Genomic DNA, 22,708 nt, shown 5'->3' with positions numbered 1-22,708 from the left:
AGCACAGTGACTTTGCGCTCCAGTGGTTTTATCTACCAGGATCTGTGCTCCTCAGGCTTCAAGGAGAGCTCAGCCGGCCTTCGGTGAGCGCATATGGACCCACGTGCCCAGGCTGCTCCTTAGTGTCCTCAGTCTTCCCTCCATTTGTAGGGGGCACAGCAGGTGCAACCTCAGACCTGAGGATGGCATGTGACCGTGCCAGGGTCCTTCTCCATGCAGAAGAACGCCTTGGGAGCTCTGTGGCCAGCAAGGTGGGTGGGGACCCTCTTTCCCCTCTCTGGCTTTGGTGCCCCTTGGCTGTAGTGTGTGCTACGGGGACCCTTCCCCTGCCACACCCCTCTGATCATGCTGCCTCTGTTCTTCTCAAGTCCAAGAAGAACGTGATTGTTGCAGACACTCCCTCTGCGGTCTTCCACTACTCAGAGACTAACTTAGATGAGACTGTCTCCAGCAGGAAGACAGATGCTATCTTCAGAGCCGCCAAGAAGGACCTGCTCACCCTGATGAAGCTGGACGTAAGTGGCCACCCTCCTGCCCTGTCTCTGGCTTGGGGGAGCATGGAGACATGTGCAGTCTCTGGTGGGACAGGTGGGTGATGACTCCTGCACATTGTCCTAAAGACCCACGCCTTTGGGGCAGTGTGTCCCGGGATGGCGTTATTGTGCTGGCGGCTTTGCAGACCCTCTCCCTGGCACTTTCTCAGTACATCCTTGCCCTCCTCCGCGGGCTGTGAGTCCTGTGTGCTCTGCAAACTTTGGATGCCATCTAAGGGTTAAAGAGTTGTGAATACCTTGTATACAGAAGAGAGTGGGTGCCCATGGAGCCACCACATAAGGGACCAAACTACTGGTCCCGAAACCAGCTGTGTGCCCTCAGTGGCTGCAACCCCCTGCTCCCCGGGAAGACCACTGCCTTGCGCCTGTGTGTGGACTTGATGTGCGCGACTCCTCCTGTGTGTCCTCTGGGCCTACTGACACTCGCTCAGCTTTGTGCCTGTGACTTGCCCACAGGGTTGTCAGTCCTGGAGGCCCCATCACTGCTGTCTCTGGCTCGGGCCAGCATGGGAATGTGCTGTGCATATCTATCTCTCATCCGTGCTGTGGAGGGACACACACTCATGTGTCTGTGTCCCAGGGGGTATATATCACCACTTGCCCAGATCAGTGGCAAGGGCTCCTGTGACCCTGCATGCATGACAGCAATCGGGATTTTCAGACTTTTCCATTTCAGACAAATACAGGCACAATGAACATGGCTTTTAATTTTTCTTATTTTATTATTTTTTAAGATTTTATTTTTGGGGGCACCCGGGAGGTTTGGTTGGTTAAGCATCCAGCTTTTGATCTCAGCTCAGATCTTGATCTTAGGGTCGTGAGTTCAAGCCCCACGTTGGGCTCCACACTGGGCATGGAACCTACTTTAAAAAAAAATGCTTATTCTGTATCTATTGATATGACCATGTGTTTTTTTTTTTTTTTTTTTTTGTCTGTTGATGGGATGAATTACATTGAACTGATTTTTATTTTTTTTAAAAAAACCTGTTTTTTAATGTTTATTTTATTTTTGAAGGAGAGAGAGACAGGGTGTGAGTGGGGGAGAGACACACACACACACACACACACACACACACACACACACACACACACACAGAATCCGAAACAGGTTCCAGGCTCTGAGCTGTCAGCACAGAGCCCAACATGGGGCTCGAACTCACAAACCACAAGATCATGACCTGAGCTGCAGTCGGATGCTCAACCGACTGAGCCACCCAGGCGCCCCCCATTAATTGATTTTTCAAGTGTTGGACCAGCCTTGCATACCTGAGACAGATCCCACTTGTTTGTTGCGTATAATTCTTATGTTGTTGGATTTGATTTGCTAATGCTTTGTTGAGAAATTTTGCATCTGTGTTCATGAGAGACACAGGTCTAAGGTTTTCTTGTATTGTCTTTGTCTGGTTTTGGTGTTTGGGAAATGCTGGCCTCATAGAATAAGCTAAGAATTCCCTCTGCTTCAATTTTCTGAAAGAGATTGTAGAGAATTAGTATAATTTCTTCCTTAAATATCTGGCAGAATTTACCAGTGAACCCATCTGGGCCTGGTGCATTCTGTTTTGGAAAGTTATTAATTGCTGACTCAATTTCTTAATAGATATAGGCTTATTCAGGTAGTCTCTTATGTGAATTTTAGTGGATTGTGTCTTTCAAGGAATAGGCTCATTTCATCTAGGTTATTAAATTGTTGAACATAGATCGTTCATAGTATTCCTATATTATCCTTTTACTTTGCTTGTTATCTGTAGTGATGTCCCTTCTTTCATTTCTGATAGTAATAACTTGTGTTCTCTTTCTTTTTTTTCTTAGTCGGCTATAGGCTTATCAATTTTGTTGATTTTTTCAAAGAATTGGCTTTTGATTTTGTTGATTTTCCCTATTGATTTCCTGTTCTCAATTTTATTGATTTCTGCTCTAATTTTTTTATTTAAAAAAAATTTTTTTTAACATTTATTTATTTTTGAGAGACAGAGAGAGGCAGAGTATGAGCAGGGGAAGGGCAGAGAGAGAGGGAGACACAGAATTTGAAGCAGGCTCCAGGTTCCGAGCTGTCAGCACAGAGCCCAACGCGGGGCTCAGACCCACAAACCGCAAGGTCATTGTCTAGCTGAAGTCAGACGCTTAACTGAGCCACCCAGGTGCCCCTGCTCTAATTTTTATTATTTCTTTTCTTCTGCCTACTTCTAATTTACCTTTTCCCCCTTATTTTATTTTATTTTATTTTTAATATTTATTTATTTTTGAGAGAGAGACAGAGTGTGAGCAGGGGAGGGGCAGAGAGAGAGAGAGAGAGAGAGAGAGAGAGACAGAGAATCTGAAGCAGGCTCCAGGCTCCAAGCTGTCAGCATAGAGTCCAGTGCAGAACTCAAACTCATGGATCACAAGATCATGACCTGAGCAGAAGTTGCCACCCAGGAGCCCCTCCCTAATTTTATAAGGTGGAAGCTTAGATTATTGATATTGGATCTTTTCTGATTTATGCAATCAGTGCTATAAGTTTCTATCTAAATGCTGCTTTTGCTGGATCCCACACATTTTGAGTTGTGTTTTCATTTTCATTTAGTTAAAAATTTGTTTAAGATTTCTCTTGAGGGCGCCTGCATGCCTCAGCTGGTTGAGCATCCAACTTCGGCTCAGGTCATGATCTCACGGTTCGTGAGTTCAAGTCCCACGTTGGGCTCTGTGCTGACAGCTTGGAGCCTGGAGCCTGCTTTGGATTCTGTGTCTCCCTCTCTCTCTGCCCCTCTTCTGCTTGCTCTCTGTCTCTTTCAAAAATAAATAAACATTAAAAAAAATTTTTTTTAATAAAATTTCTCTTGAGATTTCTTATTTAACCCATGTGTTGTTTAGAAATGTGTTGTTGAGGGGCATTTGGGTAGCTCAGGTCATGATTTCATGGTCGAGCTCCATGCTGACCGTGGAGCCTGCTTAAGGTTCTCTTCTGTCCCTCTCCCTCAGCCCCTCCCCTGCTCTTGCCTGTGAGCACACACTCTCTCTCAAAAAAAAGAGGTGTTGTGTAATTTCCAAGTATTTTTGGCTCTTCCAGTTATCATTCTGTTATAATTTCTCACTTAATTCTATTGTGCTCTGAGAGCAGACTTTGTATCATTTGTATTTCCTTAAATTTATGAAGATGTGGTTTATCCCCAAGGCATGGGCTATCTTTGTGAATGTTCCGTGTGGGAAGACTGTATTCTGCTTTTTTGTATGAAGTAATATAGATGAGAAATTATGCCAGTTGTTGGATGATCCTGTTGAGCTCAGCCGCGTCTTTACGGATTTTCTGCTAGCTGGGTCTGCATTTCTGACCGAGAGGGCTGAGTCTCCATCTACAATAGTGGATTTGTCTGTTTCTCCTACGGTTCTGTTTGTGTCTCATGCACTTTAACGTTCTGTTGTTAGGTGTGCACCTCCTGTACAGGGTTGGTACACCTTCAAGAATTGACCCCTTTAGAGGCACCAGGGTGGCTCAGTTGGTTGAAGCAGATTGATTTTGCCTCAGGTCATGATCTCACAGTTTCGTGATTTCAAGCCCCACATTGGGCTCTGTGCTGACAGTGCAGAGTCTGCATGGGATTCTCTCTCTCCCTCTCTCTCTCTGCCTCTCCCCATCTCTTGCTGTCTCTGTTTCTCTCAAAATAAATAAATAAATAAACTTAAAAAAAATTGACCCCTTTATCACTGAGAAATGTCCCTCATTATCCCTGGTAATCTTCCTTCTGAGAAGTCTGCTTCATTCTCTGAAATCAATATAGCTGATTCTGCTTTGTTTTGTTTTCTCTATTCATCTACTTTTAATCCATGTGTGTCTTTACATTTAAAGTGGGGTTTTTTTAAAGTTTATTTATTTTTGACACAGAGAGAGAGCGAGCTAGGGAAGGGCAGAGAGAGAGAGAGGGAGACACAGAATCCGAAGCAGGCTCCAGGCTCTGAGCTGTCAGCACAGAGCCCGATGTGGGGCTCAAACTCACGAACCGTGAGACCATGACCTGGGCCGAAGTCAAACGCTTAACCAACTGAGCCACCCAGGTGCCCCTAAAGTGGATTTCTTGTAAACAACATATAGTTGGGTCTTGTTTTTGTAGTTAGTCTGACAACCTTTGTCTTTTTTTTTTCTGCCTTCCCCCTAGTTTATTTTTTAAAATTAATTAGTTAGTTTTTAATTTACATCAAAGTTAGTTAGCTTATAGTGCAATAATGATTTCAGGAGTAGATACCAATGATTCATCCCCTACGTATAACTCCCAGTGCTCATCCCAACAGGTGTTTTCCTTAATGCCCCGTACCCATTTAGCCCATCCGCCCATCTGCCCACCCACAACCCCTCCCACAACCCTCAGTTTGTTCTCTGTATTTGAGTATCTTATGTTTTGTCCCCCCTCCTTATTTTTATTTTTGCTTCCTTTCCTTTATATTCATCTGTTTTGTATCTCAAATTCCTCATCTGAGTGAAGTCATATGATATTTGTCTTTTCTGACTGACTCATTTCACTTAGCATAATACTCTCTAGTTCCATCCACGTAGCTGCAAATGGCAAGCTTTCGTTCTTTTTGATTGCTGAGTAATACTCCATCATGTATATATACCACATCTTTATCCATTCATCTGTCAGTGGACATTTGGGCTCTTTCCATACTTTGGCTATTGTCGATGGCGCTGCTATAAACATGGGGGTGCACGTGCCCCTTCGAAACAGCACACCTGTATCCCTTGGATAAATGCCTAGTAGTGCAATTGCTGGGTCGTAGGGTAGTTCTATTTTTAGTTTTTTGAGGAACCTCCAGACTGTTTTCCAGAGCGGCTGCACCAGCTTGCGTTGCCACCAACAGTGCGAAAGAGATCCTCTTTCTCCGCATCCTCGCCAACATCTGTTGTTGCCTGAGTTGTTAATGTGAGCCATTCTGACAGGTGTGAGGTGGTATCTCCTTGTGGTTTTGATGTGTATTTCCCTGATGATGAGTGATGTCGAGCATTTTTTCATGTCTGTTCGCCATCTTTGGAGAAGTGTCTATGCATGTCTTTTGCCCATTTCTTCACTGGATTATTTGTTTTTTGGGTGTTGAGTTTGATAAGTTCTTTACAGATTTTGGATACTAACCCTTTATCTGATATGTCATTTACAAATATCTTCTCCCATTCCGTCAGTTGCCTTTTAGTTTTGCTGATTGTTTCCTTCGCTGTGCAAAAGCATTTTATTTTGATGAGGTCCCAATAGTTCCTTTCTGCTTTTGTTTCCCTTGTCTCCGGAGATGTGTTGAGTAAGAAGTTGCCACGGCCGAGGTCAAAGAGGTTTTTGCCTGCTTTCTCCTCTAGATTTTGATGGCTTCCTGTTTTAATTTTAGGTCTTTCATCCATTTTGAGTTTATTTTTGTGTATGGTGTGAGAAAGTGGTCCAGGTTCATTTTTCTGCCTGTTGCTGTCCAGTTTTCCCAGCACCACTTGCTGAGGAGATTGTCTTTATTCCATTGGATGTTCTTTCCTGCTTTGTCAAAGATTAGTCAGCCATACGTTTGTGGGTCCATTTATGGGTTCTCCATTCTGTTCCAGTGTCTGAGTGTCTGTTTTTGTGCCAACAACCTTTGTCTTTTAATTGGTGCATTCAGACCGTTGATGTGTAAGTGATTACTGATAGAGTTGGGTTATTACCTACTACATTGTTTACTGTTTCCGATTTGTTGCCCGTGTTTTTCTTGTTTTTTTGCTTTTTGTGATTATTATGCGTTTTGTATCATCTGTTTTTCCTCCTTTTTTGGCTTATCTGTTTTATATTTCTTTTTTACTTTTTTAGTGGTTGCCCTAAACTTGCAGTATATATTTGCATTTAACCCTAGTCTACTTTCAAATTATCCTGACATCTTAAGAAATATATATATTGGTCTCTGCCCCCGGCTTCTGACAGCTTCTGAGTTCTCCTTTTAAACACGATACTGCCTTGTAGAGTGTGAGAGCTTAGAACCAGGTAACCCTAACTGGCCACCACTTGGAGCATCATGGCATGCATAACCAGGTACGTTGTTGCTATTGCTGTTACCATTTTGAAGAGATTTGCCTGTTAGATCAATTAAGAATAAGAACTATGAGGCTCAGTCCGTGGAGCATGCACCCCTTAATCTCAGGGTCGTGAGTTCGAGCCCCGTGCTAGGTATAGAGATTACCTAAAAATAAAATCTTGGGGCCCCTGGGTGGCTCAGTCGGTTAAGCGTCCGACTTCGGCTCAGGTCATGATCTCGTGGCTCGTGAGTTTGAGCTCTGCATCTGGCTGTGTGCTGACAGCTCAGAGCCTGGAGCTTGCTTTGGATTCTGTCTCCCTGTCTCTCCGCCCCTCCCCTGCTCATGCCCTGTCTCTCTCTGTCTCAAAAGTAAATAAACATTAAAAAAAATTTTTTTTTAATCTTACAAAAAAAAGAATAAGAACAATGAAAGTTTTTATTTTCCCTTCACTTACGTGTCTCCTCCAGTGCTCTTTTCATTACGTAGATCCGAGGTTCTGACCTGTATCGTTTTCCTTCTCTCTGAAGAACTTCTTTCAACATGTCTCCAGGCAGGTCTGCTGGCAACAGAGTCCCCCTTGTGCGCGTCAGGCAGCATCTTCATCACCCCCTCATGTCTGAAGGGCAATTCCAGTGGGTGCAGAATTCCAGGTTTTCTCTGTTTTTTTCTCTCAACACTCTCAATATTTGACTTACTTTTGTCTTGCTCATGTTCATTTCTGAGAAGTTAGATGTAATTCTTTGTTCCTCCGTAGCTCAGGTGTTTCTTCTCTCCAGCTTCTTTTTTTTTTTTTTTCCTCCAAGTTTGTTTATTTATTTATAAGAGAGAGAGATAGGGTGAGCGAACTGGAGACAGAGAGAGAGAGGGAGAGAGAGAGAATCCCAATCCCTGACACGGGGCTCAAACCCACAAAGTGTGAGATCATGACCTGACCTGAAACCAAGAGTTGGACACTAAACTGACTGAGACCGCCAGGCACCTCTTCCTTCCGACTGCTTTCAGGACCCTCGTTTGTCTTGGACCTTCTGTGCTTTGAAATGATCTGTATGCCTGGGTGTGGTGTTCTCTGACTTCCTGGTCTGTGGTTTGGTGTCTGACATTCATTTGGGGGAATTCTCAGTCATTATTGTTGCAGTTATTTCTTTTGTGTCTTTCTCTCTTCCTCCTCCTCCTCCTAGCCTTCCCTTCACATGTGTGTCACACCTTTGTCGTTGTCTCACAGCCCTTGGGGATCCTGTTCTGTGTTTACAGTTTTGCTTGTTTGCTTGAGTTTCACTTTTGGAGTTTCTGTTGCTGTGTCCTTAAGTGTCAAGAGTCTTTGCTCAGTGAGTCCAGTCTGCTAATGAGCCCATCAGAGGGCTCCTTTCTGCCATACTGTCTTTATCTCCAGCTTTTCTCTTTGGTTCTCGAGATTTCTCCCTCTGTGCTTACACTGCCCATGTGTTCTCGCGTGCCGCCTACTTGATCCTACAGAGCCCTTAGCGTATATTAACCGCAGTTGTTTAAAATTCTACTCTGATAATTCCAACACCTCTGCCAGGTCTGAGTCTGCTTCTGATGCTGCTCTGTCTCTTCAGACTGTGTTTTTGCCTTTGTGTGTGCCTCGTGGTTTTTTCTTGATGGCTGGATGTGATGTCCCGCGTCAGAGGAGCTGCAGTTTCCCTCTGCTCCCCTGGCAGATCCAGGAGGTGCAGCTGGGCTGGTTTTCTCCCTTCCTCAGCCCCATAGCTGCTGCCACTGCAGCCCAGCCTGGCGGGGTGTGGGACCTGGGCTCTAATCTGTGGCTTCCTGCCTGGCTTCAGGGGGCACAGCACCACCCCCACCCTCCCCACCCCCCCGCCCCAGGCCTGCTTTCTAGGCTTCTGAGAAAGCACAGGGGGGACAAGGCCTGCCACAGTGCACCTGCACCTTCTCTGCGCAGGCTCCAGGTAGCCTCTGGCTGGAAGAGGGGAAGGGGGTGTCTTCCTCACTTGGGAAGTCAGCACAAGGCCTAGCAAGGCCACCCAGACTCTGCACCTCAGCATCTCATTCATACCAGAGAGTAGCTGTGCTGCTACCTGACCTTACAGTAACCCTGTGCACCTTTGAAAAGATTGATGGTTTTCAGTTGCTGCTTTTAATAGCTTTTATTATATTAAAGGTATAATTAATGATAAAAGAGAAGGAACTCTTGTCAGTAGTTCTTGAGTGATATAGGGAGGAGTGGGGAGGGGAAGGAAGGGGAGGGCCATGGGTCCCGTGTGGTCTGTGTTCAGTGGGGCCTGTGCCTCTGCGTTGGAGTCTCCCAGTGCGTCTCAGGGTCACCCCCAACCCTTTAGGGAACACAAGATGGCTGACGTGGGCTGGGGCTGGGCACTCCCCTTCCTCTGGCCAGCTAAGCCCTGATGAAGCCCCAGCAGGTCAGGCTGTGCTGAAGCAGTTTCCCCTGCGGGCAGGCCTGTGAAGAGCACAGAAGCCTCTGGAGTATTTGACAATATCCTGTCCCTCCCGCTACTGGAGGCCTAAAGGCGTTTAGGGCATTCTTCTTGGGTATTTCCTATGAGAGCCCAGCTGGGCTCCTGGAGGTCAAGTTCACAAGGCAAGGGGGCTCCATGTCTGATGTCTGAAGTCCTGTGCCAATGGTACCAGTGTGATGTGGGTGGCTGTGCAGGGTCCGCCTTGGCAGCCGTCCTCAGACAGTGTCCGTGCTCTCTTGTGTTGGTACTTGCATTCCTATTTTTAGGACACCTCGCTCTTGGATGGCCGGGTGACGCTTCTCCATGTTCCGGGGGGCACGGTGGTGTCGAGGCAGGGAGACCAGGTGAGCAAAAGGCCATGGTCGGAGGGAGTGGCCACCAGGGCTGCCCAGTGCTGTAGCCAGTGCTGGACAGGATGCAGGGTCTGTTGTCACTGTTCCTGAGGGTGCTCTTCCCGTGGGGCTTGTGGAGGTGTCTACAGCCATGTTGTGAATCACTGAGCCCGCCCTGTTTGTGGGGTGCGTGTGCACACTCACAGACGCACGCGTGCTTGCGTATGTGTGAGGGTCATTACTGAGCTCCTAGGTGCAGAGGACATGCTTTTGTTTTCTCAATTCCTAAGTCCAAATACAGATGAAAAATACATTTTTCTAAATAAATGAACCTAATTTCTGATTCTGAAAGCCTTGTTGTGCTGGGCAGGCAGGGATCATCTCCATGGCATCTGCCCTCCTGGGAGCTCGTCTCTCTTGCTGCTGGGTGGTCTGGGTGTCCCTCTTTGTAGGAGTTGGGTCTTCTGTGGCCCCTGCACCAGTATGCCGGAAGGTGTTTTGTTTAGTGTGCTCTTAGAGCAGCTTTGGTGAAACAGGTGTTTTTTGCTGGGAGAGCAGACTGAGCATGGGCCCTCCACCCTTGTGCCCGTGTACCTGCTGGAGCGTCACTACACGGGCCCAGGTGACCACAGCCAGCTGAAGACCCAGGGGCAGGACTTGGGGGACAGAGCTCCTAGGCAGCACGAGCCTGTGCCCAGGAACAGTGACATGAGACAGCACAGGCAGAGGAGAAGCGTGCAGTTCCTGGGCCGCCCCCTGGCCCCGCCACGCAGAGCCCCCATGGTGCTGCTGCGCTGACTGCCCGGACCCAGGGGTCTCCAGCCCACACCCCTTGTTTGGTTAGGACGTGAACATCCTCTTTGTGGTCTCGGGGCTGCTGCATGTGTACCAGCGGAAGATCGACAGTGAGGAGGACACCTGCCTATTCGTAGTGCGCCCGGGGGAGATGGTGGGCCAGCTGGCAGTGCTCACGGGAGAGCCCCTCATCTTCACCATCAAGGCCAACAGGGACTGCAGCTTTCTCTCCATCTCCAAGGCCCACTTCTACGAGTGAGTCCCCGCTGGGCCTCGACCTGCCACGTGAGGCCAGGCCGGCCTGGGTGGCTCCTGTGCGGGTGGCTGTTGTGGGGCCCACGTCAGGCACCTCTCGGGGCCCTGCCTCTAGCCCTACTCACACCCAAGGAGACAGGAGTTCCAGGGAGAAAGGTGAGGTCAGTGGGGTGAAGTAGCAGGAAGGGCTTGTTACCCTGTGGGGTGGCCACCATGCCCCCTGCCTCTGGAGGCCCAGAGAGCTTCGGGTCCTCTTCAGGAAGACAGTCCAGATCATCCCTAAGCCTGGACGTAGACCCTTGTCCACCCCGTCCAGCCCCTCCAGGCCCAGAGGTGTCCTCAGCCTGCTGAGGGAGCCTGATCGTCACCCCTGTGTGCGTGTGTGTTGTGGGCTCACAGTGTGTGTCGTAGGCAGCTCCCGCCCTGCACACATCGTCTGACTCATGTCCTGAGAGAGCTCATCTAACCCTGGGCCTTTATGTACTAAATTCACGGCTCCCACCAAACTCCCCTCCTGGCCCCTGTGTCGGCCTGATGTGCTGACCACCCCCTGCAGTGCCTCAGGGGCTTCCTCAGTCATTGTCCAAAACCGAACTGCCAATTTCCCCCCAGTTTTCTCCTGCTCCCATTTTTCTCTTCTCTGTAACTTGTGACTCTATTTGCCGCTTGCTCAGGCAGAGTTTTGGAGTTGCCCCAGCCTGCCGCCCCTGAGCTAACCGTGCCCTTGCTGCTCCTTCTAGAAGCCTTCACAGTATAGGGGACACCCTGCTGCTGCCCTCGTCCCCAGCAGCTGGTTCACACACGGCGACCAGGGAATTGGGTCTGTTGTGTTCCTGCCGGCCAGAGCCTGCCAATTACTCTGTCACGCCCAGAATCGACCCAGAGCGTTCCCAAGGTCCTGCGTGGCCACTGCCTTCTGATCTCTCAGCCTCACCCTCACTCTTGTGCCCCCATTCAGCCCTTTTTCCACACCCACTCTGGTCTTCATGGCACATTGCATCCCACTGCTGGGGTGAGACGTCAAATGAGGCCTGTACTCGGAGCACATCTGTGGGGGCGATGGCAGCTGTCAGGGGCCTCCACAGACTCTCCCAAAGCTGCTGGCGGCTGTGGGGCGTGCACAGACCACATCGGAGCAGGTGGCTGAGTGGTTGCTGAGCTCTGTCCTAGCCCTGGGCCTGTGTCCCTGTCACCTGCTACGTGGCATCACCATTTGATAAGTGTGGGTACAGGTCCCGCCAGCTCCAAGTGCTGTGGCCTGGAGGGAAGGGGGTAGCACCGGAAGGGTTGGCTGTAGGTCTTGCTGGAGCAGGAGTGACTCTGGGCGGGCTTGGCAGAATCATGCGGAAGCAGCCAACGGTGGTCCTGGGCGTGGCGCACACCGTCGTCAAGCGGGTGTCGTCCTTCGTGCGGCAGATCGACTTCGCGCTGGACTGGATGGAGGTGGAGGCCGGGCGCGCAGTGTACAGGTGGGGCCCGTAGGCATGCAGGTCTGTCACCTGCAGTGTCTCCACTGGGAAGACCATCTCCTCTGGCTCTGCTCCCTGAGGTCCCCACACCCACGTGCTTCCTGGCCCTCCTCCCACGGTGTGCGTGCGCACACACTCAGACACGCACACACACACACTTTTTCATGGGCATCCTTCCCTATCAACGTATGCAAATGCAGGCTCTCCTTTAAGATGGCCCAGCAGATGGGATGTTAGCACAGCCTGTGTGAAGGTGCTCATGTGCTGAGCGTCTGGCCTCTTAGCTCCACGTTGCAGCAGCAGCTGTGTCCAGAGTTTCACACAGACACGGGCTGTTGCCATCTGGTTTTTATGGTATTGAAAATTAAAATCAACAACATTTAAAATATTTATGTATTTTTTGATGTATTTATTGAAGTTTATTTGAGAGGGAGAACGTGAGCGGGGAAGGGGCAGAGAGAGAGAAAGACAGAATCCCAAGCAGACTCCACGCTGTCAGCGCAGAGCCTGACACAGGGGCTCGAACTCGCGAACGGTACTGCCAGACCATGACCTGAGCCGAAATCAAGAGTCAGATGCTTAACCAACTGAGCTGCCCAAGCGCCCCGAATGATCATTTGCTTAAAAATCACAATAAGCCCTTTATACGTTAGCGTATGTATTTTTTGATGGAAAATAACTGTATTTTCCCAACCAAAAAAAATTTAGTGAGAAGATTATATTTTTTTAATTAATTGGTTTATTTGCCACCTCAAATGGTAGAGGGCTTCCCGGCCTTGCCCCATCTGCTCCATCGGCCTCTGTCCCCACAGGCAGGGAGACAGGTCAGACTGCACCTACATCGTCCTCAGTGGCCGGCTGCGCTCTGTGATCCGCAAGGATGATGGCAAAAAGCGCCTAGCGGGGGAGTATGGCCGCGGAGACCTCATCGGTGTGGTAGGGCCAGATTCCCTGTCCCCACCAGGCCCTGCTCCAGGGTGACTCCTGGCTCCTTACCTGGGTGTGGGGAGGGGGCCCTCCAAGTGACCTCATGTGGGACATGCCTTTCCTGGGGGCCGGCGTGCTTGCTCTCACCCAGGCTGCAGCACCAGGGCTTGGAACGGTCATCCCTGAAGGTCTCCAGAGAGGACAGCCGGCCGGGTGGAGCTGGGAGCCCCTCTGAGAACCTTGTGTAGGATGAGGCCCTGCGGGATGCCCGGCCCCTTTGGCCTCAGGCAGGTTCCAATGCTGCTGGATGCTCACCCTGTCGCAGGCTGTCACTGACGCTCCTCCAGCACTTCAGGGGTGGCTTGACGAGCCCCTTTTCCTCCTGTTTCCCGCCTGTATGCCGCACTGCAGAAGGGCCACCACGTGCTCTGCCTGTGGTTGCGTTCAGAGTGTGGCTGGCTGGACCTACAGGGCTGGAGGGCGTGAGCACCTCCCCAGCTTCTCTTCCTCAGGTGGAGACGCTCACCCACCAGGCCAGGGCGACCACAGTGCATGCCGTTCGGGACTCAGAGCTGGCCAAGCTTCCGGCGGGAGCCCTGACATCCATCAAGCGCAGGTACCCGCAGGTAAGCACTCCTGTTCCGGGCTGCCTTAGGAAAGCAGGACATCCAGACCAGGAACTCGGGATTACTTGACCCTGGGCTACATCCTTCTGAGTACCAGAGTGGGTACAGATCGAAGTGACCTGAAGCAGGCTCGTTGCCCATTTTCAAGGAGGTGTCAGTATGGACCAGCACGTGGGGATAAGGGCCTTGGGGCAGGTGGCTTGGGTGTTGCCAGGAGGTGGGAGGGGTACACGGGCACTCAACGAGTGAAGCCACCTGGCGCCTCCCACAAGATGAGCCACGTCACAGGTGATACTGAAAACCAGTGAGGGATCTCACGACAGGCAGGAACAGGCGCGATGCAAGTGTGGTTTTCGCGGTGGGGGCTTTCTTGCTGTGCTTCTTGGGAAAAGTGGACTCGGACTTTGGACAAGGCAGATTCAGGCTTGGGCGAGTGGCCATTGGTCCAGGCAGTGGACGGAGGGGAGTCTGTTCTGCTCCCGGGGCAGATGGAATGGCTGGTTTTCGTCTCCCTGCTTAGAAGCAGTAAGTGTGCGGCCTGGGAAATGGGAGGGCCTCGGGCCCGGGGGTTTGGAGGAGGATCGGGAGCAGAGCCGCTGCAGGAGGAAGAGATGGCCTGTTCTTTCCTCATCAGCACCATGTGCGCGTTTCGTGCAGACATCTCTGCTCTGGAACAGAGCAAGTTTATTTTACAAAGTTATTTTCACTTTAGCACCAAAACTTGATAAAAATGCAGAAAACTTTCAGTCATTTCTCTTAGTGCTACAAATACTCTAAATGTGAGCAAATCACCTATAAAAAATATGTATTTGATTAGGGCCTGTTTAAGGAATATTAGCCTAATGTTGAGAAACTATTAAAATGTAATTAATTATGGGAAAAAGTCAAAAGGAAGTCTTCCTCTTACGATTATATCAGGGCTTTTGACAAAATTCAGCCACGGGTAGTAAACACTCTAAATAAAATGGAAGTGAAGAAACCTTTATTCCAGAACACCCAAGTCCAAAACAAGATAGGCCCCTCGTCACCTGACGGGAAAGGTTGAAAAAAATGAAACAATTGGCCTAAGTTTGGGAAAGGAGTAAAAGTTGGATTTACAGCAAACAGGTATCTTGTTTGTGGAAAAGTGGAGGGTTTACAAGGTGGACTGGAGCATGTGAGTTGAGACCAGCACAGCCACATGAGGAACTGTGTGCATGTGTGGGGCCCACGCAGCCCAGGGCAGCCTCCTGGTTCCAGCAGCTGGGAGCACCTAGGACGTGGCCCTGCTGTGTCCTACGTGGGATAGGGTGAGTCTTTCCCAGTTGGAAACGAGGGAATGGATGTCTTTCTGTGAACAGTTTAGGGTGCCTTCCCTGGGGAAGCAGCCGGGGGCCACCTGCCCAGCAGGACCTTTTCTTGTGGGCACACAGAGTTGGCTGGGGGAGGCACTGCACCCCCTTGGCATGCCACTGTATATTCTGGCTCCGTTTAGATAGTTTGTAATCCTTTACTGTCATCTTTCATTTGGCTGTTCGTGTCCCAGATTTGGTCTCTGGGGACCCCTTAGTCCTGTCGTGCCATGTGCATTTCTGGCCCGGAGCCCTTGGTCACTCTGCTGGAGCTCCCAGGGTCTTCCCTTTCCGTGCCAGCCTCTCCCTCTCCAGCAGTGAGAACATCTGCTCCTGTCTTGAGCTGTTTGTTTAGGAGTGTGTGCAGCTCCTCCCTCGAGGACCCCCCCCACCACCGCAGAGCATTACCCCACACCAAGCCGCTGCCCACCCCCCCCAGTTCTTCTACTTCCCCCTGCACCTGCCCACGGCTGACGCCCGCATCTTCCCTCCCTCAGCACTTCTGCAAGCCCGTGATCCGTGGGAGGATCTGGGCCCAAGTCTGAGGGCCTTGATCTAAGTAAGCACCAGGACACCCCTGTGAATGGCAGAACAGTGGTGGTGGTGGCCAGGGCCAGTACGTGTGCCACCAGCGGCCACGCGATCACTGGGAGCAAGGGGGAGCCAGCTGCTTCCTGTTCTGCAGGGCTGCTCCCTGGTGGGCCCATAGAAAGACCCTCTGCTCACACCCACTCCCCTGGGGGCCCGCAGACTTCACCCATGTGCAGCTCCCAGGAGCTCGTGGTGCGTCCCGATGCTTCTCCATCACACGCTGGCTGCTACTGGGCTGACTACCACCGTGTGTGCTCTCCCATAGGCACTGGCCTGGCCTAGATCCCGGGCTTGCTTGCTTGGTGCCCTCCAACACAGGGGACCGCTGGCCACTCGGCCCCGTGGGGCGGCTGTTGCCAGCACGCCACCCACCACCACCGTCCTCTCTGTGTCTGTGCTTGGATTTTGTGTAAACGAAGTGTTTTCTGTCCGGCTTCTGTTGCCCGGTGTGGTGTCTGAGGTCTGTGTCCTGTTGACATGTACTTTTTGCTGCAAAGCAGTGTCCCACCCTGCGCCAGGGTGCACTCATCTGTCCTGTTGATGGACATTTGGTTGTTCCCAGCTTGAGGCTGTTCTGGAAATATTTTCATGGCACATGTTTCGTTTCTCTTCGGAACCACTTGACACTGGCATTGCCGGGTCAGAGGGTAGACATATGTTGGATGTGGTTGCCCGTGTGGTTGTACCAGTTCATGGCCCCAGCAGCACACAGCCTGTCACCAGGCGTCAGCACTTGGTGGCTGCACTCGTTCGTTCCACAGGAAATGGCTCTCCTTGTGCTTAGAATTTCCCTGATGACCAGAGATGTTGAGCACCTTTTCGTATGTTCGTGGGCTTATTTTGAACCTTTTTCACTTGCTGTAGAAATGATCACTTTTTAAATTAGCCTTAATGAGAATTATTATAAATTTGTAACTGTGATAATTATACCATGTGTATGTTTTTAAAGGCTCTTTTAGAGATACAGATTCAAATATTAATGGATAAAATGCTGTGTTTGGGATTGGCTTCAAACCTTTTCAGGTGTGTGTGTGTGAACTGATTGTGGCTGGGTGATGGAGGGTGGGGTTCGCCCTTGTGTATCGTGAAATTTTCCACAATAACGTGTGGTTTTAAAATTAGCTCCAAGCGGGGCGCCTGGGTGGCGCAGTCGGTTAAGCGTCCGACTTCAGCCAGGTCACGATCTCGCGGTCCGTGAGTTCGAGCCCCGCGTCAGGCTCTGGGCTGATGGCTCGGAGCGTGGAGCCTGTTTCCGATTCTGTGTCTCCCTCTCTCTCTGCCCCTCCCCCGTTCATGCTCTGTCTCTCTCTGTCCCAAAAATAAATAAAAAACGTTGAAAAAAAAATTTAAAAAATAAATAAATAAATAAAATAAAATAAAATTAGCTCCAAGCAACAGTTTGTTGCTAGATTACTTCTATACAAACCAGACTCCTTTTTAGTTTCTGTTTTGGACCACTGCTCAAACTGTTTTTTGTCTCACACCTTAAAATGTGGACGGTTTCACTTGCCTCGTGCATGAGTCTTTGACTCCAGCATCGTGGGGGTGAGAGAGGCTCTCTGAGTCGGTTTTCCAGGGCTGTTGGTTACTGGAGCCTAAGGTCTCAGCCGGCTCCTTCCAGGGGCAGCCCCAGAGCTCAGGGCTGTAGATGGTCAGAAAGCAAACCAGAGGCTGAGGCCTGGAAAGGCAGAGGACAGCAGACAGGCAGCATCCAAGGGACCTCATCAGTGTCTTCAGCTTGCTTTCTGATATAATTTAGGTTTTACTGAAGCTGACAGCAGCTTCTCTTTACACAGTGGCCCTGGACTGCATCTAGGAGCTACAGTGGTAGGCCGCCTGCATAGTATAAACCCTAGCAATGAAAACATCTGACTTTATGTGAAAGTATGTATGAGTAAATTGTAAATATCTTGGCATTCCAACCTTAAATACTTTGTCTATGACATTTAGCATTAACGTAGCCATGTAATACTTCCTGGATGTCATGTCATACTCATCCCGTGTCCTGCCCAGGTCTGGCCCGCTCAGGAGCACATAGTGAGCCCTTGGCTCTATGGAAGCCCTTCCTGGCCTGCCTGTGGAGGTGGCTGTGGCTTTCTCTGGTGCTCTCGTGCCCTGGAAGTAAAAGGAGACTCTGGGACAGGCTCCAGATTACAGGGCATGTGCCCCTCACACCTGCTGCCTGCAGTGGACTCTAGGAAGGCACCCTATAGAGTTGGGTCCTACCTGCAGGTGACTAGCCAGCCAACCACACTACCCACAGCCCACAGCCCAGAGGGGTTTACAGAAGTAGTGATTTTGAAAATGTGGATCCAAGGTGCTTCGCTTCTTAGTTTAAATGTGTGGTCTCCTTTCTTTCTCTGCCCCCAGGTTGTGACTCGGCTGATTCATCTCTTGGGTGAGAAGATTCTGGGCAGCCTCCAACAGGGAACTGCTTCTGGTATGTCCTTGGGCCTGGCTCCTGGGAGCCCTGCCTACCTCACTGGAGCCCTGCCTGGGGGGAGTGGGGGAAGCGAGGGGAGAAGGGGTGGCAGGAGGGGTGTGGTGGCCAGGGTGGGGCAGCTCTGAGCTGGTGGGGAAGGCGCTGGGGTTTGCTGATATGGGTACTGGCAGCAGGCAGCATGGTAGGGAAGCCCTGGGGCCTCCCCTGTTTTTTGGCCACTGGATGGCACGGATCTGAACCCAGCACTGGGGCAGGTACTTGAGGGAGTCTGGCCTGTCTGAGCGGGTGAAACAATTCCCTGATGCTGGGACTTTTCCTGCCAGCTTATGTGTTCTGTTCTGGTTCTAATTCTGAGAATGTGCGCTTTTAAATACTTGCTAGATCCCCTGTGCTGTTCAACAGCAACTGGTTCCTCCTCACTATTTTGGGACCACCTGCTGCCCCTTGGCCTGCAGCCCCTCTGCCAGAGCCCCTTCATCAGAGCCCTGCACCCACCTGGCCACCCCAGTGCCCTCTGCTCCTCAGCTCCCCTTTCCCACTTCACTTGAATCCCCTGACTCACCCCACACCTCCCTAGCTCTGTCTCCTGTGCCAGGACTATGTCCTCCCCCCGCCCCCCATCCGGTGCAGTGACCTGGGCACAGTACTGCATCTTGTGGAAGGATGGAGGTGCACAAATGTGCTGGGGGGGGACAGCAGAGCAGGGTGGGGCCACCCGAGTCCAGCACAGCTCATCTCCACCAGCTGCATCTGCCAAGACCCTATTTCCAATGCGGTCCCACTGCACGGTCCAGGGTGGACACAGGAGGCGTGTGTCTGTCTGTCTCCCCTCCAAGCACCTGTACAGTTAGGTGGGAAGCAGGTTTCCTGTAGGAGGCACATAGTTGGGTTCTGTGTTTGTCACCCCTTCTGACAGCTTCTTTTTATTTATGTATAGACCGTCTGCCTTTAATACATTTACTCACATCAGGGTTTATACCTGTCATTTTATTATTTGTTCTCTGCTCTCCCCTCTCATTGTTTTGTTACTTGGATGCCTCCTTCTGTCTTCTTTTGAGCTCCTTCAGCCTTTTTGAGTAATCCGTTCCTATTCATCGGTCGTGGTTCTGGGGTGCGACCTCATACCACATCTTCAGCAGTTGCTGTGGGCTTGCGGTTCCCGCCCCTTCCCGTCCGGCCATCTAGTACCAACACGCTGTCCCTGAGGGCGGGCTGCAGGGGCCTCACCTCCGCTCCAGTCCCATCATTCTCCCTTGTTCTACACACGTTGAAGCCCCTCACACGGTGTTGTAATTTTGGCTTTCAGCCGTCAAACATGATCTTGAAGCTTGAGGGGAGAATCATCTAGAATATTTCCCACTCTGTCACTCTTCATCCTGGTGACCCTTCCCTTCTGTCTGAAGAAGTGCCTTTCGTGATGGTCCTTTCAGGGCAGGTCTGCTGGCTGCGTACTCTCGCAGCTTCCCTTCGTCTTGAGACCCTCTCTCACCTTCATCCTGAAGGCTGTTTTGCTGGATGTGCCACCGTGCTGATGGCCCCTGGGGGCTGTGCCGTCCTCCGGCCGCCACGGCTTCTGCTGCGAAGCCCAGACGTGACTTGTTCCCACATCTCTACACCATCCTTTCTCTCTGGCTGTGTTCAAGCCTTTGTCTTTGTCCTTAATTTTAGAAACCAAATGCTCGTCTTCTTGAATCTACAGATTTATATCTTTTACCAGACTTGGAAGGTTTTCAGTCTTTATTTCTTCGAATGTTCTTTCAGCTCTTTACTCTTTCTGCTCTTCCGGAAATCCACAGACACAAATGCTAGACCTTCTGTTATTGTCCCAGAGGTCTCTTGGGCATGGTGGGTTTTTTTCCTTCTTCCAGTGTTCAGATTGAGTAGTTTCTTGTGATCTTTCCTCAAGGTCATTGGCTCTTTCCTCTGTCTTCCTGATTCTGCTTTTAAGCCCATCCAGAGAGTTTTTTTATTTCAGTCATTATATTTCTGCATCGGTGTTACTGGTCGTGATTGCTGTTTGTAGCTGGTTGTGATCACTGCTTTATCATCCTTGTCAAGTAATTCCAAATTCCATGACATGTTGTCACTTTTGTCTGTTGATGTTGCAGGTGAGATTTTCCTGGCTTTTGGTAAACCTGGTTATTTTGGATTATATCCTGTATTTTGGGCGTGATGTCATGACACGCTGGTTCTCATTTAAATCTTCTGTTATAACAGACTGTCGGCGTGCTTATGTTCGCAGAGCATGTCCTGGCCCTGACAGTTTGAATGTTAATTTAATTCTCCAGGCCTTTGCGCTGTTACTGCGGTCTGCCCTACTCGTGTGCTCCCTAGAGCCACTGTGGAGGCAGGCTGGCTGCTGTTCTGTACTATATTCTGTTCTCAGAGCCTCTGCTGTGCGATTCTGGCTGGTTTTGTGCGTAGGCCACTTGGCGGTGAGCCCAGGACTTCACGCTAGGTTTAGAGATTTCCTTCTCCACCCCTCTTCTCTCTGTGATTTCCCCACTCTGGTGGGCGTGCACCCCTACTTGCCAGTGCAGGGTGTGGAGAGTTGGAGGGCTCCAGCCCACTGTGTGTGTAGCCCCAGGCAGGTGTTTGCTTAGTGCCAGGGGCCCTGGAAAATATCCCTGGAGGCAGCACCTGGCTGGGAGGGATGGATGGACCCTGCCTGGCTGGGGAGGTGGGGAGGGGCAGGGATGCCACAGCTTTGGTGGCGCTGATGAGGTGGTTCCCAGGGGTCCGGGACCCAGCCAGTGGGCCCTGCTCTCTGCACCCTTCTCAGCCTCCTTGGGGCAGGCAGGTGGGGCATCCTGCTCGTCTCCCTTTCAGCCAGAACCAGGACCTCCCAGTGCCTCCGGTGGAGGCAGAGAAGGCCACGCAAAGCTAGCGAGAGGGTCCCCTTTGGTTCAGCCTCAGACAGAGGATGCTGATGTCAGAGGTTGCTGGGAAAGACACAGAGGAGGGGGCTTCCCAGAGGAGAAGCTTCAGGGAAACTGGCACAAAGGGGCCTCTCTGCCACCCTGTGTGCAGACAGTGACCAGCTCGCAGCCCTTGTGTTTCCCTGCCCCAGATTAGCTCTGAGCCGCCCCCTCTCTCTGCTGTCCTACATCCCCTCGCTCTGGCTTCTGGGTCAGGCCGTGCCAGGACCCACACTCCACTGCTCAAGAACCGCCACTCCTCACCCGGGGCAAGATGAGCAGAGTCAGAAATGGACTCTGTTTTGGAGGAGCTGGGCCCTCTGGTGTGGCCTGTGCAGACGCTTGGCTGTGCACGTCAGGGGTCGGGGCGTGGCAGGCAGCTGGCTGGGCAACAAGCAGTCAGGGAGCCAGCAAGAGAGCCCTCGGCGTGTCCAGTCTATGGGAGACCCGAGTCTGCCTGGGATGTGGCTGGCGGGAGGGAGAGGCTGCCCCCCTTGGCTGCCTCCGTGAAAATAGGAGGTGCCGTTGGCCGTGTAGTGACTGTTGTTGGAAATAAACTTCCAGAGACCCTCTGACTAATGACCTTGTGGGTCAGCACATCTGCTGCCTCCTTCCCTGCCGTTGCGGGGGCCCCAGGGAGGCACGTCTGGAGGACAGAGAGTCCGTGGCCTCAGGGACCGGAAGTTCTACCTGCACTGGCTTGTCCACCCCCTCCCCCTCCCCCACCCCTGCCCCCAGTCGTTCTTACTGCAGGAGGTGGGCCTCACGTGGCAGAGCATTTTAACTCCGGGCCTCATGCTTTCTCCTGTGTGCTGCGTCTGTCTTCTCAGTCTCCCCTGAGGCTCGAGTGTGTGAAACGCAAGGTGCTCACGGTGTGGGCTGGTACTCCAGCGGAGAGGCAGGGTGGTCCTTGGGTGGGCAGGAGAAGTTCGGACTGTGCGGGCCTGGAGCAAGCCCCGGTGCCCCTTCCTCTCTCCCAGGCCCCCGTGCCCTGGTGCCATCTAGAAACAATTAGGCACACCTCCAGACTGCCCGGGAGCCGCCCAGCCCCTCAGGCCTACTCACGACCCTGTGTTTTGCAGGTCACCAGTTTGGGCTACACACTGCAGGCAGCAAGTGGGACTCGGGGAACCCTGCCAGCAACCTCTCCACGGTGGCGGTCATGCCTGTGTCGGAGGATGTGCCCCTCACCGCCTTTGCCCTGGAGCTCAAGCACGCCCTCGGTGCCATCGGTGAGTCCTGCCCGAGGCCACCTGGGATCTGCTCAAGCCCTCCTCTTCTTGCTTCTTGGTCCTTCCGGTTCCTTCTGCAAGTGCAGTTAGTGTCGTCCTCACAGCTAAGCCTTGGGCGGGGGGTGCGGGGAGGGGGTGCTCGGGAGAGGACAGGAGCGGAAGAGCATCCACCAGGAGTTTTCTGAGGGTCTTGATGGCAGACGCTGTGTCACGGGAGCCTGTGTCACCCGCCCCTTGCAGCTGCTCCTCCGGCATGGTTGGGGGCTCCCTGTGTGGAGGCGACTCTGTGGCTGCAGGAGCTGGCTGACAGCGTGGAAAATGCCCTCAGTTGAGGTCAGGGAGCTTGGGTAGTGTTTCCAGATTCCTGACAGCTGTTAAGCTTTAGAATTCAAAAACAAGGAGTTGAAATTCCTGAGAACTCTTAGGAACTCCCCAAATCATAAAGTGTTATGTATTCTTAACACTTTATTTGTAAGTTTTCATGTAATTGTGAGTAACTATAGTAATAGTAAATCGATTTTCTGTGATATGGTAATGCTGAAAATTTCAGGGGGTGTCTTTATTTTTTTTAATTATTTTTTAATTTTAATTTTATTTTTGAAAGAACACAAGCGGGGATGGGCGGGGGCGCAGAGAGAGAGGGGGACAGAGGATCTGAGGTGGGTTCTGAGCTGTCACCACAGAGCCCGACACAAGGCTTGAAATCATGAACTGTGAGATCATGACCTGAGCTAAAGTCGGATGCTTAACCCACTGAGCCACCCAGGTGCCCCGGGGTTGTCTTTTA

At 51.2% G+C, this 22,708-nt stretch overlaps 1 protein-coding gene across 6 annotated transcripts in view; it reads left to right on the top strand.

Annotated features, from left to right (window-relative positions):
- Positions 1 to 22,708, top strand: part of PNPLA7 (patatin like domain 7, lysophospholipase) — a 63,714-nt gene that overhangs the window by 17,264 nt on the left and 23,742 nt on the right. For all 6 annotated transcript variants that reach the window (XM_060608074.3, XM_060608072.3, XM_060608073.2 and 3 more), the window contains 9 exons: positions 151 to 251; positions 369 to 515; positions 9,269 to 9,346; positions 10,179 to 10,384; positions 11,722 to 11,853; positions 12,666 to 12,789; positions 13,293 to 13,406; positions 17,699 to 17,768; positions 21,772 to 21,921. In XM_060608074.3, the coding sequence (XP_060464057.1) occupies positions 151 to 251; positions 369 to 515; positions 9,269 to 9,346; positions 10,179 to 10,384; positions 11,722 to 11,853; positions 12,666 to 12,789; positions 13,293 to 13,406; positions 17,699 to 17,768; positions 21,772 to 21,921 (1,122 nt within the window). The remainder of the gene's footprint in view (positions 1 to 150; positions 252 to 368; positions 516 to 9,268; positions 9,347 to 10,178; positions 10,385 to 11,721; positions 11,854 to 12,665; positions 12,790 to 13,292; positions 13,407 to 17,698; positions 17,769 to 21,771; positions 21,922 to 22,708) is intronic.

The sequence above is a fragment of the Panthera onca genome, chromosome D4 (genome assembly GCF_046562875.1).
Source record: "Panthera onca isolate mPanOnc1 chromosome D4, mPanOnc1 haplotype 2, whole genome shotgun sequence".
NCBI classification, from domain to species: Eukaryota; Metazoa; Chordata; class Mammalia; order Carnivora; family Felidae; genus Panthera; species Panthera onca.
Note: the sequence above shows the minus strand (reverse complement) of the source record. Positions and strands in the feature narration are given on the sequence as shown.